The 19,373-nt window shown below is 40.6% G+C and overlaps 1 protein-coding gene across 1 annotated transcript; it reads right to left on the reverse strand.

Moving 5' to 3' along the window:
• Window positions 1-640: 640 nt before the first annotated feature.
• Window positions 641-8,973, reverse strand: LOC145490553 (ATP-binding cassette sub-family C member 4-like). Its single transcript, XM_081469655.1, has 6 exons — window positions 8,440-8,973; window positions 6,821-7,200; window positions 4,709-6,027; window positions 4,033-4,603; window positions 3,354-3,490; window positions 641-1,843 (listed from the first exon to the last, which is right to left on the reverse strand). Exons 1-6 carry the CDS (start codon window positions 8,971-8,973, stop codon window positions 930-932), a joined length of 3,855 nt encoding a protein of 1,284 aa, XP_081325781.1. The 3' UTR covers window positions 641-929.
• Window positions 8,974-19,373: the final 10,400 nt, after the last annotated feature.

The raw sequence follows: 19,373 nt of genomic DNA on the forward strand, positions 1-19,373 counted from the left end.
TGGGAACGAGGTTAAACGGTTAGCCGAAAGTAGCGCGCTTTTGGCCTGCTAAATTCGAAAATAATGAGAGCTGACCTCGAGGTTAATAGAGGATATATATTTTTGTGATTCGTGAATGGACTTATTTTTTCCCATGAAATGTGAAATAGAAAATCCCCGTCGATCCCTCTACATTAGTCTTCAGTAGAGCATGGCTCTCCTATTGCCGCTTGTGGGAGAAAGAAGTAGAGAAATAACATTGACTTTCAAAATCTCATTAATTTTGCAAGTTCTAGTGAAACATTTTGACCTGTTTTTTTTGTGTGTGATATTTGAGATGCAGTCTTTTCTTACTTCCCCTGAATTATGAAAGACTTTTTTATTTCCCGTAAAACGTGATCTAGACCCCTTACAGTTACCACCTTCAACCGTTACTTTCGGAGTTCTACGGTGTAATCCCTCCACCCTTTTCAAGAACTTATACAGCGAGCTAAAATAACGTTGATATTTCTCGATCAGTTATAAAGAAAAAGACCACGAGACCATCAGAAACCTTAAATTTCTTTTGGGCCGCCTCTGATCACAACTAAATTGTTTGATACACACCCGCGATGTCCACGTTCACCGCAGCTTTTAGGAGGGGTTCAAAGCCCCCAAAGTTTTACGAAAAATTAAGGTGGCTCTGAATTCAACTGAAAGGAGGGGTAGCATACTATTCATCAAAGTAGAACTGCTGAAAAACGCTGGAAATGTTGCAAGCCACCTTAAATCTGAACACCGGAACTATTTTGTTGCAACTAAGGTCTCATCGGGATACTTGGTAACGGGGTATAGTTCAGATGTGCGGTTTATTTCACATATAGATCATCACGAACTAAGGAATATTATTCTCCAAAAAAATTGAAAGCTTGTGGCTAGAGTCAAATTCTGGACCGGTACCAGAGGTTACTTTAATTTCCGTCGTCTGAAGCTTGAGCAAGTTCACTCAGTTCACTTCCTTCGCTTTTCAGTAGCGCATCAAAGGTGCCAACCTCAACTACCTTCCCCTCCCTGAAAACAAGGATCTTGTCACAGTCTTTGATGGTGTTCAAACGATGAGCTATAGTGATAACTGTTGAGTTCCTCAGTTTCTCTCGCACCGTGTTCCAGATTGTTTGTTCTGTGTCTGGATCCACGTGCGCAGTAGGCTCATCCAAGATAATGATCTTGTTTTGCTGTAAGAGCACGCGAGCCAGACAGATTAATTGCCGTTCTCCTACGCTGACATTTGTACCGCGTTCCAACAACTCGTAGTCCAGTTGTCCTTCCAGATTTTCCACCATCTGCTTCAGTCGCACTTCATCTAATGCCCGCCACAAATCTACATCCTGAAACTGTCCCATAAGATCAAGATTTCTCCTCAGTGATCCACTAAAGAGAACAGGACTTTGGCCAAGAACAGATACACATCGTCTCGCCTCTTGGAGGTTTATCTCCTTTAATCGAACACCGTCGATAATTACGTCACCAACAGCGTCAGGCATGCGTAAAAGAGCTGCTACAAAAGATGATTTCCCAGCACCCGTGCGTCCTGCAACACCGATCTTTTCTCCTCCCTTGATCTCGAGATTTATATTCTCCAAAACTTGAGGCCCCCCCGGGTAATATGTCAACGACACGTCTTTGAATGTGATATTTCCTTCTGGTGGCCAGTGTTCTGGGGGAAGCTGTTCTTCTTTGTATCCAGGCTCAAAGTCAATCTTAGTGTACGTCATAACTCGTTCAATGGACGTCATTAAATTTTCGACTTCTGATGATTTCCTCACAGCGTACTCAGTGACGTCGCCAATCTCGATGACGTAAGCCAGTGCAAGGCCGGCAAAAGCTGGGTAAACAAAAGCTGGTATCAGTTTAAAGAGATCTTAGGTACCGCGTAAGAGTTGGCTTAGGATAAGGGTGAGTCTTAAGAAAACTTAGGTAAAGGTAGGTGAGGTAAAGTCCGTATACGAGCCAAGTGGCCCTTCAGGCCGTAGATTTCTGTAGAAGCATTTAGGAGTATTTCTATCACCCCCTGGATGGGATGCTAGTTGCAGGGTCATCCCCAGCATTAAAGTTAATTTGCCATGTAATACCCATTTATACACCTGGCTAGAGACAGGCACTGCGAGAGTAAAGTGTCTTGCCCAAAAACAAAACGCATTGTCCCCGGCCAGGGCTGGCACCCGGACCGCTCGATCCGGAGACGAGCGCACTAGCCATGAGGCCACAACACCTCCCAGAGAGAGAACCTTATTGCGCTTATTGGTGGAGAGTTATGATGGATGAGAGGATGGATCAGAAATATGGCGTTACCTGTAACGTAACGCAAAGCCATTTTCTCGGAAACTTGAGAATAATTTTTCAAAGGAAACGGAAACAAAGGAGTTAGGAAATGGAAATTGGGACAGGTGGCGTAAAATTTTAGATGAACTTAATATAATGTCCTTAAGCAAAGAAGGCTGTCTCACGATTCGTTACGTACATATACGATTTTGCACTGACTTTTCCCTGACTGATCGGCAACCTTTTGTGGTGTCGGAAAACAGTAAATGAACCACATTTTTTCATAGTCCACACTCTTATATACCAAAGATATTACTACATAAAATGTGTAGTGGAACCAATAGGCCCACTTGAGGTTTGAAAATTTAAGACCACATTTCTGTGATCTTGAAGGCTTGGGTCCTTTATGTGAAGACTCGAAGGCAAATGTGAAATTTTGAGGACAGTGCAGATGTGCGGTTTTCATTCTACGTTCCTAGCTTCTATACGATTTCCATTCTACGTTCCTAGCTTCTATAAGCATAACCGACAAGTCTGTACTCCCTAAGCTTTAAAGTATAGTCTGAAAATTTCTTTCCTTTCTTCGTGGGACAAGAGAGCATGGCTTATGTTACGCTAAGTAAAAGCCCAGGTGGGACTCTACAAATCTTTGGGTAGGGGTGTGCCGCTGGCACACTGAAACCCTTACCCTAAACTAGACCATGATCAGCTTGATTTTGCAACCCTATTCTAAGCCAGGCACCAAAATCTCCTACCCCATCCTAAACTAGCTATTTCCAATTCAGAAACTTTAGTATCGTAGCGCAACATACACTAACTAAACCAATATCTTACAACGTCACTTCAGAGCTTCAATCTCTATTATGCAGATTATGGAACCCCAGGTGACGGCCCCTGTTTTTTTTAAATCTATAGCTTGCAGCCCTACAGTCTCATCTGTTCCTCTAAGATCGTAGCTTTCCTAGAACTCTGTTCTCGAACAACCACAAGGTATTTTTTTCACAATGCCGTTGAATGACAGCAGAACTTAAATCACTGACGTATTTAAACGTTTATACTGTGTTCTCTCTTACCAGCATCTTGGGAAACCAAAACGGCTGCTAATGCCACTGAGCCTATAAACAAAGAACTAAGAACAGCCACGCGAAGGGAGAACCAACGTTCACAAGCCACTACCATGACAAACGTCTGGTTATGAGTATCTTGATGTCTGCAGAAAGATATTTAATGGTAGTAAGTCGTATTGTGATACATACTGGTCAAGTGCCAACTGTGCTCAAGGTGCAATAAGGTTAAATAAAATCCTTACTCAGGCTCACCAATAATTCATCTAGTTTAAATAAAGGAAATCATGGCCGTAACAGTGTTTGAATATCCGGTCTTAATTAGCATAAATTTGTACGATTTTATTTCTACGTTTTCTGCTAAGTTTTTGTTTTGATTGAGAAGGTATATCAAAGAAACTCTTGACCACATTTCCAAAAACTTCGAAGTTCGTCAAAACACTCCTGCAGGCGTCGTGTTTTCGAATCTTTTCTCGTTGTGTGATGTGATCAAACACGGTCTTTCTGGTTTGATATATTACTTCAAAGCCCTAAAACCCCAACGTGTGTTGGTTGTAGGAAGAGGTTAGGTGGATTTAGCTATAGTAAGTGAGTAAGTGAATGATTGTGTGAATTACAGAAAAAGTACGAGATGGCAATCAAAAAAAAAATACTTATCAGCTAATCGGAGATGAAATCGAATGTATACCTGTAAAACTGATGCAAAAAATCTTTTTGTCGTCCTCTTGTTCTTATGGTGTCCAGGCCATTCAGTGTCTCCGAAATGTGCGAGAAGACTGGACTACGGTTTACAGACTCAAGCCTTTTCAACTGTCTGGAGGTCTTCAAGTAATACCTTCCAATGTAGACGATTATTGCAATCAGCGGCACAATTGCAGCCAGTAGCCAGTAATTTGCCACAATCGGCAAAAGACAGGATGCAAACGTCACTGAGCTGTACTGGATTGCCATCAGAAATGTTTTTGGTAATAGTTCATCCATGCAGCCCACATCTTTAGAGAATCGATTAAGAATTCTGCCCACGGGATTCGAGTCAAAGAACAGAACCGGTGCTTGTAAAATAGCCACCACCATTTTGTCATGAAGGCGTTCAGAACATTTCAAGGAAATCGAAAGGAATCCGTACCCTCTGAAGATGGCAAATATGAAGGAGCCAACAACAAGGCAACCATAGATGGTTAAGTTGACTGGGTCTCTTTGATTTTTGTGATGTTCCTTTGTCAAATAGGAGAGCCACACATCGGGAGCAACTGCCATTGCTGGGAGACAGAAGCACACATATTCAATGTCATGATAAATTACTGAAAAAGTGGAGATAACTGCGGTATCGATACAACACTATAATGTGGCTAGTGTTAGCTTACCTTGAGCAATGACACACAGCAAGACTATAGCCAGTAGCACTAAGGAATGCACGCCACTTCTGAAGTAGTTCCAGTAAAGCTTGGATGACACGACTCCAATTACACGATCTTCTTTCTCTATTTGAAGACTTCTGGCTTCATTGCCTGCACGAGCATCAGCAAAATAACTTTTGTCTCCTTTTTTTTCAACCACGCCATCGGATTCGTTTATCTCCAGAACGGTCTTGCAAAGTGGATCAGCCGCTATACTTAAAATGTTTTTCTCTTGAAGCTCAATAAAACGACCTTTGCCGAGCACGAGACCTTTATCAAGCACAATAACTTCATCAGCTTCTTTCATATATCGCTCTTCGTGACAGATGAGAACCCGGGTTTTATCGCCCAGTAAACCTTTAATACATTGTCTAAAGATATGTTGACCAACCTTAAAATCCACAGCAGTCAGAGGGTCGTCCAACAAGTAAATGTCTGCATCGGCGTACACTGCACGTGCTAAACTTACTCTTGCCCGCTGGCCTCCACTTAGAACTGCACCACATTCACCAACAACCGTCTGGTCGTAATCAGGGAATTGTTGGACGTCTTTCATTAGTGCACAAGAGTTAAGAACACTGTTGTATTTGTCTTCGTTATATGCCTGACCGAACAAAACGTTTTCACTTATGGTTCCGGAAAAGATCCAGGCTATCTGAGGCACATAGACAAGACTCCCTCGGCAGGTGACTATTCCGCTTATGTCTGATACTTCGCCAGCGATCGCTGAGAGTAGCGTCGATTTTCCACTGCCCACCGGTCCTGTAATTATTGTCAAACCTCCTGGAGTTGTAGTGAATCCTACATCTTGTAGAATAGCTTTCATTTCTCGCTCGAATGGTTTGTATGTCAAATTTGACACGCAGACTGCCGGTTTGCCCTTAAGTTCATCAAGGCTCCGGAGAGCTTTTGGAGTTTCTTCTCGATCAAATATCTGACCACTTCCAATCTTTCCCGAACTTTCTAAGGGGTCATTTGTGCCCTCTGAGTACCGATTACATGAAAGGGATTGTAGATTGTCTAAAAGAAGAAAATTCTCTATTCTGTTCAAAGACACATATGCCTCGTATGTTGCCAGCAGACCTTGGGCTAAGCGATGGGATACGCCCAGTCGTAGAATATTGATGAAAGCGAGCAGCATAAAGGCATTAACAGGTGTGATGGGCTGGTCAGTTAACACAAGAGAGATGACAGACACCAGGGTCGCCATAGCAGCAGGTGCGTATTCCAAGCCAGCTAAAGCTGAAAGAATTATATTCTTCTTATGGATGATGCTGATTTCATTTCTGAAAACAAATCAGCAGGCATTTTGTGTTACGAATATGACCAAAACGTATATTACAAATATACGTTTTACCTAGTTCGTAATACGAATATTACAACCGAACTCACAGTGTGACCAGCTCCCAGTTGGCTTGATAGCTCAGTTGGTAGGGCACTGGACCGGTATCGCAGAGGTCATGGGTTCAAATCCCGTTCAAGCCTAAATTCTTTGCAGGCTTAATTTCACAACTGCTTAATTTTTGTTCATAACTGTGATGATCAATCATGTCTTAATATCGTTCTTCGCAGTTCAATTATATGATATCTCATATATTTACTTGCACCTCATATATGCTAAAATATATTCATTCATGCAGATGTTTTGCGAACTATTTTTCAGGTTACGCCCTCGGTGTTGAAACACTGTTTGCCACCAGCCCACACTGTACTATGTTTTGGTCATGGTCTTCGAAGTAGATGCTACAAGCATTCTGCCGGTTCTATGATTGATTTCCTAATACTATATCTGTTGTGAGAGAAACTGACTTTCCTGCAACCAGCGAGCTCATCTAAATTAAACTAAGGAAGTACTTTCCCAGACCAAAACCTATTATTACATTATTGTAAAGCGTGGTTTGAGAGGGGGAAGGGGTGGGGGTTGATAGAGAAGGGGAGCCTTAGTGGGAATACGAACGCCACAGAAGATGAACTTGAAATAGTAACTGGAGTTTTTTCCTAAGTGGTCCATGCCGGCGCATTTTTCTCCCTTTAAACCTTAAAAATAGACGTTTACGAGACAAAATGACAACCGTTTACCTTCGTGTAATTTTTATCTCGTCTCGGTACTCGTTCTCCCACGCATGCGTTTTGATAGCGCGGATTCCGCCAACGGCCTCATTGATGGTAGAGATGCGTTGGTCAGACACATCAGCTGTGCGCAGGCGTAGTTGTGCACTTGCAGAGGATAACAGGACTAAATATGGTATGAGGAATAGCAGAAAAAGGACTCCCATAAGTGCCTGCCAACCAATCAGGTACACGACTAAACACGTGGCTACAATAATGTCAGAGGTCAAAGGAACTACGTGGGCGATCCACTTGGGAGCTTCTTCCATTCGCTGCACATCATTAGACACGAGATCAATCACATGGCCAGTGGTAAAACCCATTAATGTTTGCTTGCTGAGAAGAGTGGTCTAAAAACAGGAAAAAATAAAACTTAAGTCAAGAAACTTACTTCATGGATGGAGCCAAAAGAGGATGAAAGGTGGGTAAAATATTTGAATCGAGAGGGGTACAATCCAGGGAGTAATCCCGCAAGTAATTTCAAAATTGGTCGAGCGCGAAGCGCAAGGCCGATTTGAAATTAAGAGCACGATTACTCCCTGAATTGTACTATTAAGAAAGTCTTTGGAGAACTTCGTTTGAGCGAAAAAGTGAGTAACGCTTTCCATAAGTTTTCAAAGTTGTAGGAAATATTCTGAGTAATCGACGTGCGAATAGCGAAGGTATCCAATTACAGGCACCTGATTACAACTTGTTGTAATTGGAAACCTGCAATTTGAGAACCACGTGATCGCGCGCCGATTAAGTGAAATAGGCCCGCGGAGAACCAATCACGATCGAGAATTTTGTCATAGATATGATTAGAGAGTGAGTCCTCCATGTAGGTCTTATTCTCAAGAGAAACCGTCTCAAGTTATTTTTAGAAATGGTACCCAGTTCTAGCCCCGCGCGTTGCGTGGAAGTTTTCGAGTAGGATGGAAATCCGTGTAGAGCCGTTTTTGCTATCCACGTCAACAAAACCCGCGCCACAAGTGGAAAGGTTTGTTTCAAAGCTAGGTCACCTCCAGCCTCGCTTACAGCTGCTATATATTGACGAACCATGGTTCGACCAAACGCGGCTGATATGCCACAATATTCAGGGACCGCGGAGGGGCTGGTAGGGCTACAGCCCTATCACTTTTATTGCTGGGATTGATTTTCTAGGGTTCCATTTGGCATGGATAAAATATGGATTTTACTACTTGAAAGTAATATTGGCCGGTAGTATTGGCCAGAGTTTTTAGCCCTAACACTTTAAAATGGTCTCCGCGGTCCCTGATATTAGGTATTTAAGTATCATTATTACTGTTGTCGTCATCCATTACTGAGGCTATTAATTAAGGCCATGGTTTTCGGGACACGGGATCTTAAGACAAAAAATGAACGGGATACGGGATACTTGAAGGGGAAATTAATGAATATGGGATATTTAAAACAAATATCCCGGGGATTTTGAGTGGGAAAATTGTCAATCGTGAAGGATCAAATTAACGGGATACGGGGATATATAGGCCAAACATTAATGGGATAAGGGTTACTTAGACCCCACCCCCTTCCCCCCGGTAATGGGACTGCATAATCTCTGTTTGAGGTACATTATCTTAAGTTACCTTTATGTAGACGAGGCCCTTCAAGGCACTGCAAAGTTTAACACCCAGCAATGCACTCCTGTAAAAATACTGATGCATGCAGATGTTCTTGATAAAATAATTAGCAGCCATTGCTAATGCACAAATGTAAAGAAGAACATTTTCCTGTGGCTCCTCTGCTGAAATTAATGCTGAAACAACAAATCCAAGAAACAAGGGTTGAAGAATGCGACAAACTGAATCCAAAAACCCAGTCAAGACAATGATGAAAGCTTCTTTTACAGACACTGTTTTAATGACGCTTCTCCAGAGCTTCGGTTTTTTGCCGTCACGTTTGCAGCTTGCTTTCTCGTCATTCCATTTTGTTTGGAGCTTTTCTGTCGCTGGACGGGTTTGGTTTTCTTTGGAAAGCGGCACAAAATCATCGTTTTCTAAAGTTCGTTCACTGCCTATCTTGACGACTTCATTCATCCATTGAAAGAAAAGGGGGGATAAAATATTTAAATTGTCTTCACTGTCTCTGTCGATGATCTTTTTGTATCCACTTCTTTTCATGGCTCAGAATCTAATGAAGATAAAAAAAAAATGACTTCATTGATTTGGTAAATGGACACTGAACTGAGGACACAAACAACGCTTTGATGGTCTCTAGCCGTGTTTGCATCGTCGAATTCCTCGTATCTTATAAGGTTTCCAACTGTTTTTAAATCTCACTGGTAAACCTCAACCTTTCCTATACACAGGCCTTTTTGTTTCCTCTAGCATCGTCGAGGGCTCGAAAAAAATAACCCTAACCCTAAAAAAAATTATAACAGCGGGGCACTGAGTGGCAGCGAATGCATTAGGGTAATCAGTCGCCTTTGCACTCCGTTTCTGTCCGCGCTCGCTTCGCTTCATTGAGAGAAAAAAAAAAACGAAACTGCTCTGGACATATGGGTGCGTTCTTTTGGGGTGATGTGGATCAGGATCAGTGATTCAAGATCACTTGGATCGTGGTGCATCAAAGGAACCGATGAATCCGTGACCAGAGTGGATTCATCGGTTCCTTTGATGCGCCATGATCCGAGTGATCTTGGATCACTGATCCTGATCCTGATCACCCCAAAGGGACGCACCCTCAGACTAGGATTTGCCATCTTCTTGTCTCGGTTTTAACTAAATTTAAAAATACGTTGCCACCTTAAACGTGTTTTTTCTCTCTTTTCTCGTCACGTTAGATTTAAGCACGTTGACGCTTCTCGACTAACGATGTCCCGTTCTCGACCGACTGACAAACCCCCCACCCCCACCCCCTCCATGAACATCAGTATGGATAACACATGCAAAACCTGATTAAGTTTTAACTGTTTACAAATGTTTCACGTCTCACTTGACTGATCTTTCAGCGTAGAAAAGGACGTTGTAATACTCGGTTTGTACTGCAGTTTAACATTGGAATAATCAACTCTGGCTGATTCTGTGAACGCACACCGTTTTAGTCAGTAATGGTGATTGGAAAGAACACTTGATACCAAACAAGCCTTCGAAAGCGGACCAATGACATACGCATATAAAATGCCGATTCATTTCATGCGTTGCGGAATTGTGCAGTGTCGCAAATTGCATAAATTAAAGTACTTAATTATTGTGCGTTCCCGCCAAATCAATTTTTTGTCGACAGAATATTGAACTGAATGACAAACGCGTTTCATGTGGCTTCAGAAATAATTTTCGGAGTCAAAATTACCAAAATAGTTTCTTTTAAGCGACTGAGCTTTCTTGCTGCACTAGCGCTGAATAATGCTATTGCAGGTATACACCTGAAGGAGTCTTAAAACTACGGAATATATATGAATCTCTCTCTAAAATTAGACGAACTTTTAGGGGACAACATGGACAACCGTGCGCTTATTTACCCACAAATATAATTATTGAAAATGTATGGACGCCTTCTGCTAGTGAAAAGGTGAAATAGGTTTTTTAACGGGAGCTAACTATATCCATATCCCATCTTGTTCAATTTTTTTTCTTTTTTTTTTTTTTTGCAGACCTTAGCCCTCTCTACGTTTTCCATACTTTTTATTTGCGCGCGTAAATTTCGCAGCTCATTTAGCCTGTATAATTTGTCATCTGCGGATCTGTTGACTCATACGTATACAGTAAGATTTGTTGGGACGATTTCTACTTCATTTGCAACCCGAGGATGAAAATCGCCGTGATTTAATAAATCTTTTCATTTGTATTTCAACGTCGGGCTGAATTTTTTTTTTTTCTTTTTACCCTTGTACTCATTAATTATATCGGGCCAAATCGAGATGTCAAATGCAAGGAGCTGACATTTGCCACCAGATGATTCACCTGGTGGAATCGTGAAATAACCCTGAACTCACCTTACATGGCGATCTTGTGTTCTAAAATAGAAATTGAAGAGTAAAGTTGAGCAGCAGACAAGATTTGATGTTTCCTAAGAATTACGAATTCAGTGAAGTCTTCTGTAACTGTCTGTCTTCAGTTTGCATCGGGCAGAACGGTCAGACGTACAATAGCCCTTTTCACGGTTAATTTTTCTCATTTGCATTACAATGTAATCCAACGTGGATGCGAGGCAATTTCGGGCTAAAACTGCAAAATAGCCCGAAATTGCCTCACATACATGCTAGATTTTATTGTAATGTAAATGAGCAAATGTAACCGCGAAAACGGCTATTGTGCATATCAATAGAAACTTTAAGATACGCTGCAGCGAGCTACTACTACGGCTGCTTTGGCCGTGAGGGACTAGGCTGACAACGGCGTTTTCCCGCACAACTCAAACGGATTGAGATTTCGCTTAACGGCGACGGGGTGTGCAGCCTCTACGTGTCTTTACAAAAATGGCTTCGTTCAAGGAAACCAGGGACTTTGTTCTACTATTATACGACGAAGGCTTCGTTAATGACGATGATTTCCTTGTCCTGTATCCGTCTTACCTCTCCCAGAACTTAGATTTGCCTCTCAGCTGCTTTTAGAACCGCTTGTACCGTAATTCCAAGCACAAAACAAAATAACACTAATAAAAAGCTCGATTTCAACGCGGGCAGGGTGTTCATATAACGTGATAAGCCCGAAAATACAAAACTGTTGATTCTAATAAAATTCATTTTGAACAGCAATAAACAATTATAGCTCAGCTTAGTACATATGCGAAGCTTTCTTATCTGCAGCTGTTCGACCCGGTACAAATATGACTGTCGCTCACGGCAAATGTATAAATCGTTCACATTTTCTGTACAAATGACAAAGAAACAATTATTTTCGAACGGATTTTATGATTGAGTACTTAATCTTCAAACTAGGCTGTTTGACAAACAGTGAAAAAAAGCGGTTAAGCGTTAAAATGAGAAGTAAGCAGCAGGCTTATATTCACGTAGTAAGGAGTACGTGAAACATGGCAATTTTCCGTAGTAGAGAGCAGGGCTACGGCTTAATTGTTCAGGAGTAACAAATCAATAAAAAAGCGTCTATATACCGTCGCAGTAGTTAGTTGGAATTAGTAAGTTAAGAATAGAATGTGAATTTAGTAACATAGTAAAAAAAACCCAGATTAAAATAACTTTGTGGAGCATTAATGAACAGTCCCTTTTTCACTGTCGAAGTCAAATACAATGAATGGTCGTTTACATACGCATGGGACATTAGAGAGGGGAGAAACTTTTATTCCAAGAAATCTGCACGATCAATAGTTCAGAGAGAAAGACGAACCTCGTGGAAAATGGTGCCCTTTCGTACTCCTCGTCTACACTGCTATTTTCCAGAGCAAAACACCTACTAGTCAGTGAGGAGAAAGAGAGAAAGGAAAAAATACGGGCGTGGTGTACGACATTACTTGAAGCAGCTGTAGGGCGTGTTACAAAGGCGAGACATTCTAAGCCCAACACTTTCATTAAAGTCGGAGGTTGACGTGTGAAGTACATGGTCTCTTTGATTTTCCTTTTGTCGACCACGGTACTCCTTGTCAAGAATTTTGACGATGCGTGCCTTTGTTTCATGAAAACGGCTTCAATTAAGAAGTGTTTGACTTCACTATTAGGGTGATTTGCTTCACTATAAATCTGTTTCACCTCCGGTTTGCATTCACTTTAAAGGTGTACGTCTTCACTTCAGGGTCATACACGTCGATTTGTTTCGCTTCCCACGCCACTCTTAAGCGACTGAGCTTTCTTGCTACACCAGTGCTGAATAATGCTTTTGCTGGTATACAACTAAAGGAGCCTAAAACTATAGTATAGATATGAATACCACTCTAGCAATAGAAATAAAGATAAAGATTATGGGGACAACAGAGACAGTTTCACTTAGATTGGAGCTTCCACTATCGCTAGAATATTATCGTGCGTATATTTACGCAAAATAAAACAAAGAAAATACATGGATGTCTTGTGTTACAGAAAGGTGAACTAAATTTAATTTTTTTTCACGGGAGTTAGCCATCCATACGCTATCTGGTTCAGTTGTTTTTCGCTGATTTACTGATTTACTTGTTATACTTTGTCATCTTGTCCAGGTTGATCGAAAGGTGGATAACGCTATCCACCGGACAAATCACTATCCAGCGAATAGCCCGGTTTGTTTAGTTAACACTTATCCATTAGATAGCAATTTATCCCGTGGATAGCGCAGTCTTCGAACAAACGGGGCCTGACGTAAATAATGTAGGCTAATTTACATGATGATATTTGTTGGCCCAATAACTACTTCGTTTGTATCCCAAGGATGAAAATCGCTGCGATTTATCAATGTTTATGTAATTCAACACTGGGATGGCGATTTTTTATCCCCGTACTCATTAATTATATCGGGCCAAATCGCGTGGTCAAATGCAGGGCCCTAGCCTTTACCAAAAATTTGGAATTCACCTTGCGGAAATTCCACGAGGTGAATTCCAAACTTATTAAGATCGAGTTTACCAGAGGACCAGGCAGGAGTGATACATGCCATCTCTCCTTTTTGGATGAAACTTTGCCAGATTAAAGGTACTACCCAGCAACTCTAAAAGACAAAGTGGGCCGGCTTTGTGATTTTTCCCTTAGGAGTTAGACCACCCCCCCCCCCCTGGTTTTTTGCCCAAAATCCCCAAAATGTCACTAAAAATAAGCATCAAATTTAAACACCGCTCCTGCTTACAGAATACATTGCATTTTATTGGTATTTCACACAAATAAAGATTGGACCTATCTTAGTTCACACCAGGAATTTCAAGTCATTTGAAGTGACAGGTGCCAATCAAGGAATGTCATTTCCTACCCATGTCACGCAACATTTAGCTATAAGGCAAATTAGCTGAAATTCTGACTCAAATATTGCTTAAGTCCAACTTTCTAAATCAAAACTAATTTCATCACAGTTTAGAGTCACCCTTGGCCTGATGAAATCAAGAATAAAATTTTTGGCATCTGCTATTTTTTGGTAACAAAAGGTGTTCAAACAACATGACAAGAGGCTAGTTTTAACAAAGAGACAAGGGCGAAATCTAAAAATATTAGATATTATTGAATCAGTTTATCAAAGTTATTTCTATGTTAATGTCATTTACAAAGTCTTTGAATATTATTTTGGACAGTGGAAGCTCAATGAATGCAAAACTCTTTGCAATATCCCTTAACCCTCGGAAGTACAAGACGGGGGGTCGGGTGGATGCCATCGCCCTAAGAAGGTATTTTCAAAATTTTGAAAAGACGATTTACTCTAAGGGGCTGAAACTTGCATTAGCTGTTCATTCATCCTTCGCGGATATTTTGATCTGTCAAATGTGTGTCCATCATTTTTTATGTTTCCATAGCAACCACTAGTTTCATGTAGGTTTGGCCAAAAATCAACTTTTTTGACATAATTCTGTATTTTTTCCAGTTTTCTTCATCAAATTCCAGAAATTCACCAATTTGTACATTTCATAAGCATTCTGGCTTGATTTTGTATCAATTTCCATTATTTCTTGACTTTTTAAGAAAAAAGTAAAATCCAAGATGGTGGATCCACGATGGCGGGTCAAATGACGTTATTTGGCATCATATGACGTCACAACCAGCAAAATTATGGTATCATTTTGTGGAACAAGCTCAGGGCTATCTAATCAATGTAAATTTATTTCGCTGTGCCTAAACAGAGCGCAAACCCAAGAGGGTTCCATCCATTTCCCCCTTATACTACGGTGGGGGTACGAGTTAGCTTGTACATCCGAGGGTTAAAATAACAGTGCAAAACACCTAAATTCTATTTGTAGAATTTAAATATGGGAATAAAGGGCCGTGATGTTTACATTCTAAAAAATTGACTAGTTACATGTAGAGGAGAGTTTTTCTGGGCAAATCTCACTTTTTAGATTACCCTTGAAACCCTGCTCGAGCATCATGGGTGGGTCACATGCTTGATGTTGCAATTGATTATTGTCAACTCTTACTTTACACTTGGCATACAAACTCATCAATCCTGAGAGGTATTCTTTGCTGACACTATTGTTTGCCCTCATATATTAACTCTTGAGCTCACCCAATGAATATCCATTTCATTCGAATCGAGTTATAAAACATCTATGATTTTTTTACTTTGCTGCATCAGGCAGGCAAGTAAATCTTAATTAGTATAAAGATAAACATTGGGCATATAATTTTGAAAGCATGGGAACAAGAACCAAAGACCTTGATCAGCAGCAAATAATATCACTAGGTGATAATTAATAGTTTGTTGTTGTTATTGTTATTGTTTATTATATTTATTTATATTTATTGTTGTTATTATTTATTATTTATTCCCACTGCGTAAGGAATTTCAATCTCTATTTATAGATGTGCACACTCCAATGATAAAAAAGAATGGCTTCGATGTTTTGCTCAATTGTAACTTTTTTGAAAGAAAAGCTCGACAATACCAGATGTTACCTTTGTTCTCATTTCATCCACTCACTTGCCAGCCTTAGAGAGTGCACAGGCATTAAGATCGTCAGATATGATTTCAGTGATCCACAGGCTGGAAAGGACCTCTGTGACAGAGAAATTGCCACAATGCAGAGCCATGTGCGTTGTAACATAAATGAAGGCCACGACATTGAAAGTGCTAGTGATATCCTATGGCGGGTTAAGGGGTGTCAGGCATCAATAATATTGTTAAGACTCAAGAGTCAGGCCAGACCTTGAAGCACACAATGTTCGGAATCTGTCTCTAAAATTTTTTAGCTTCAAGTCCGGAGGTTTGAAAGTGTAGAAGGCTTATGATATGGGCCCTGATAAGCGTTTCACACCTGCACATGAGGAATGGATTTGAAAGACCTCAAGGGCCTGCAGACTTATGCATAGAGCAGCCCTCAAATGTACTGCAAGAGAGACTGCTACTTTTACAGCCAGGGGTTTGACAAGTGTCAGCTCCAACAGCCTCAGTCTAGGCATAGTTAATAGAAGGGGATTGTTATGAAACTCAACAAAGTTCTTTGTTGTATGTTTTTGTTCTCTTTTTTGGCCTTGACCGTGCACAAAACACAATTGTTGTATACTACTGAACGAGTAACTGACCAATAGTAACGTTTTGGTTACGTAATTCATGCATAGCGTATGAGTGCCCAAAAAAGATTTTGCACGGTCGTGGACCTTCCAACACAAATCTTGGCATCTTTGTTTGCTCCTTTGATGTTTGCCGGGCTTCATAACCATTCCTCTCTATTAACTATGGTCTAAGACCTTGCAATCTATTGAAGAGAGTCCCAAGTTGTTAAAGCTACAAGAGTGTATTCCTCCTACCCTGAAGAGGGATTCATAAAAGCATAGCAGTCTTTTGCATTCTGCAGAGACACTTGGATGCGGGCAAACACGTAATGAAGTTAGAGAGGGAAACGACATAGACAGCATCAAGATAAAATGGGTTGAAATCCCAAACGTCCTTTGGTGATCATGATCCACGTGAGAAATCTCAAAGGGATGGGTCTGAAAACATCACGAAGAGGAACCCGAAAAGAACATTCTTGGAAGGTGAGGGGACAGGACGAAAGTGTAGTGAATGAGTGCGGTAAGATGAGACTGTGCAAGACAGTAGTGGCAGGAAAATGTCCAGCAAAGAAGAGTAGCTTGCTGCAGACCAAATAGCCCAGTACTTCAGCATGTTGTCTGTAATGTACAGAAGTGGCCGACTAGCCATACACCAGGCATATCTGAATCCATCTCAAGATGAAGCAGAAGAGATCTTGACCAGGCTTGCAGTACGAAGACAGTACTACTTGCCAGCTACTTTACCATCCACCATATAGAAGATGTAACATAGTCTTGTGACCGGAAAAAACAAGTCACTTATTTCACAGCGCCATGGAGCTATGGATATACTCAGGAGGTTACTGAGCAGAAAAGAAAACGATAGCCAAGAGCCACTCAAGCTTGCTGAGTGCCTAGAAAAATTTAAAAAGTTCAACTGGGCCAAACCTTGTTAAACCTAAGACACTGGTGCCGTGTATGTTGTCATGTGTGCTCGCTTGGACGCTAGGTTTCAGATAATTTCAGCTACTAGATCTTCTCGAGGCTCAATTTTTCCTCAGAATTGCAATTTTTTTCAGACATCTTCTTACTCGCAGACATGCAATCATTTACAATGTGTTGTGCTAACATCTTTGAGGTATAACCTTTATCTGCGGTTAATTCAGTATAGGAACTTTCAGAAGAAAAACGCATTTTCATAAAAGCTAGCTAAAGCTCAATCTCACAGTTGAAGTATTATATACAAACTGTACGTGTTTACCAAGATTTGCTTGCATGCCTGATGCAGAAAAATGAAAATTTCAAGGGGTTTTTGAACTCGGAATGAGGGCAAACAATAATTTCAGCGAAGAATACTTCTCAGGATTGATGAGTTTGTATGCTGAGTGTAAAGTAAGAGTTCACAATAATCAATTGCAACATCAAGTATTTGACCTGTGATGATTGAGCAAGGTTTTAAGAGTAATCTAAAAAGCAAGATATGCCGAGAAAAACTCTCATCTAACTAGTCAATGTTTTAGAATTCAAACATTCTGACTGTTCATTCCCATATTTAGATTTTACGAATAGAATTTAGGTGCCATTTGCATTGTTATTTAACCCTTGGACGTACAAGCTAACTCGTACCCCCACCGTCGTATAAGGGGGAAATGGAAGGAGCCCCTTCTGGGTTTTGTTCTGTTAATGCACAGCGTACTAAGCTTACATTGATTGGATAGCCCTGAGCTTGTTCTACAAAAATGATACCATATTCAATGGCTGTGATGTCGTAATGTCAAATGACGTCATTTGACCTGCCATCGTGGATCCGCCATCTTGGATTTTACTTTTTTCTTAAAAAGTCAAGAAATAATGGAAATTGATACAAAATCAAGCCAGAATGCTTATGAAATGTACAAATTGGTGAATTTCTGGAATTTGATGAAGAAAACTGGAAAAAATGCAGAATTATGTCAAAAAAGTTGATTTTTGGCCAAACCTACATGAAACTAGTGGTTGCTATGGAAACATAAAAAATGATGGACACACACTTGACAGATCAAAATATCCGCGAAGGATGAATGAACAGCTAATGAAAGTTTCAGCCCCTTAGAGTAAATCGTCTTTTCAAAATTTTGAAAATACCTTCTTAGGGGGATGGCATCCACCCCACCCCTGTCTTGTACGTCCGAGGGTTAAGGGATATTGCAAAGAGTTTTGCATTCATTGAGCTTCCACTGTCCAAAATAATATTCAAAGACTTTGTAAATGACATTAACATAGAAATAACTTTGATAAACTGATTCAATAATATCTAATATTTTTAGATTTCGCCCTTGTCTCTTTGTTAAAACTAGCCTCTTGTCATGTTGTTTGAACACCTTTTGTTACCAAAAAATAGCAGATGCCAAAAATTTTATTCTTGATTTCATCAGGCTAAGGGTGACTCTAAACTGTGATGAAATTAGTTTTGATTTAGAAAGTTGGACTTAAGTAATATTTGAGTCAGAATTTCAGCTAATTTGCCTTATAGCTAAATGTTGCGTGACATGGGTAGGAAATGACATTCCTTGATTGGCACCTGTCACTTCAAATGACTTGAAATTCCTGGTGTGAACTAAGATAGGTCCAATCTTTATTTGTGTGAAATACCAATAAAATGCAATGTATTCTATAAGCAGGAGCGGTGTTTAAATTTGATGCTTATTTTTAGTGACATTTTGGGGATTTTGGGCAAAAAACCAGGGGGGGCGAGGTGGTCTAACTCCTAAGGGAAAAATCACAAAGCCGGCCCACTTTGTCTTTTAGAGTTGTTGGGTAGTACCTTTAATCTGGCAAAGTTTCATCCAAAAAGGAGAGATGGCATGTATCACTCCTGCCTGGTCCTCTGGTAAACTCGGTCTTAAACTTTATCTGTGAGATCGTGAAGTAAAAACTCACCTTACCTGGCGGGCGTGTGTTCTCAAATAAAACTTGCAGATGTAGACGAGATATGATGTATCCTGTGAAAGAATTCAGTGAAATCGTAGCGAAAACACCTTGCCGCTATTGCGGGCAGATTGTTAGGTCCATGCACGAGTAAAAGCCGTTGCCAGTAAATCACGCTAATTCGGACACCCTGTTTATAGACGAGATCACTAGAAGACTCAAAGGTTTCTTGGTAGAGTATGGAATGAAACAAAGCAGAAACTGACTATTCAGTCATTGATATAGTTTGTCTAGGGTCTACTAGTTTAATTTAACCGGCTTACTCATGAATCATGCCAATAAATTTCCAAAAAGAGACATCTCACGCACGCCTGCGGCTGTTGTCCTACCGAGTTTGACATTTATTCGAGAAACATGCTCAATAGTTGAAATGATCTATTCAATCTTGGGGAAAGGCTGAAAAGGCGTCGATTCCCAATTAATGAGTAAAAATCATGCCGGAATACCAACGCGCTAACAAATGATTCAAGTTCACTGTGTATCATCAATCAAGCTATAATACAGGAAGGAAGTTTGAAG

Source organism: Orbicella franksi, chromosome 6 (assembly GCF_964199315.1).
Source record: "Orbicella franksi chromosome 6, jaOrbFran1.1, whole genome shotgun sequence".
Taxonomy (NCBI): domain Eukaryota; kingdom Metazoa; phylum Cnidaria; class Anthozoa; order Scleractinia; family Merulinidae; genus Orbicella; species Orbicella franksi.

Coding starts and splice junctions, on each gene's coding strand:
- LOC145490553 (XM_081469655.1), bottom strand. CDS start 8,973: ATGAAAAGAAGTGGATACAAAAAGATCATCGACAGAGACAGTGAAGAC. Junction 3,491..4,032: donor TTTTTGCATCAGTTTTACAG/GTATACATTCGA, acceptor ATCTTTCTGCAG/ACATCAAGATACTCATAACC. Junction 1,844..3,353: donor TTTGGTTTCCCAAGATGCTG/GTAAGAGAGAAC, acceptor TTGTTTACCCAG/CTTTTGCCGGCCTTGCACTG.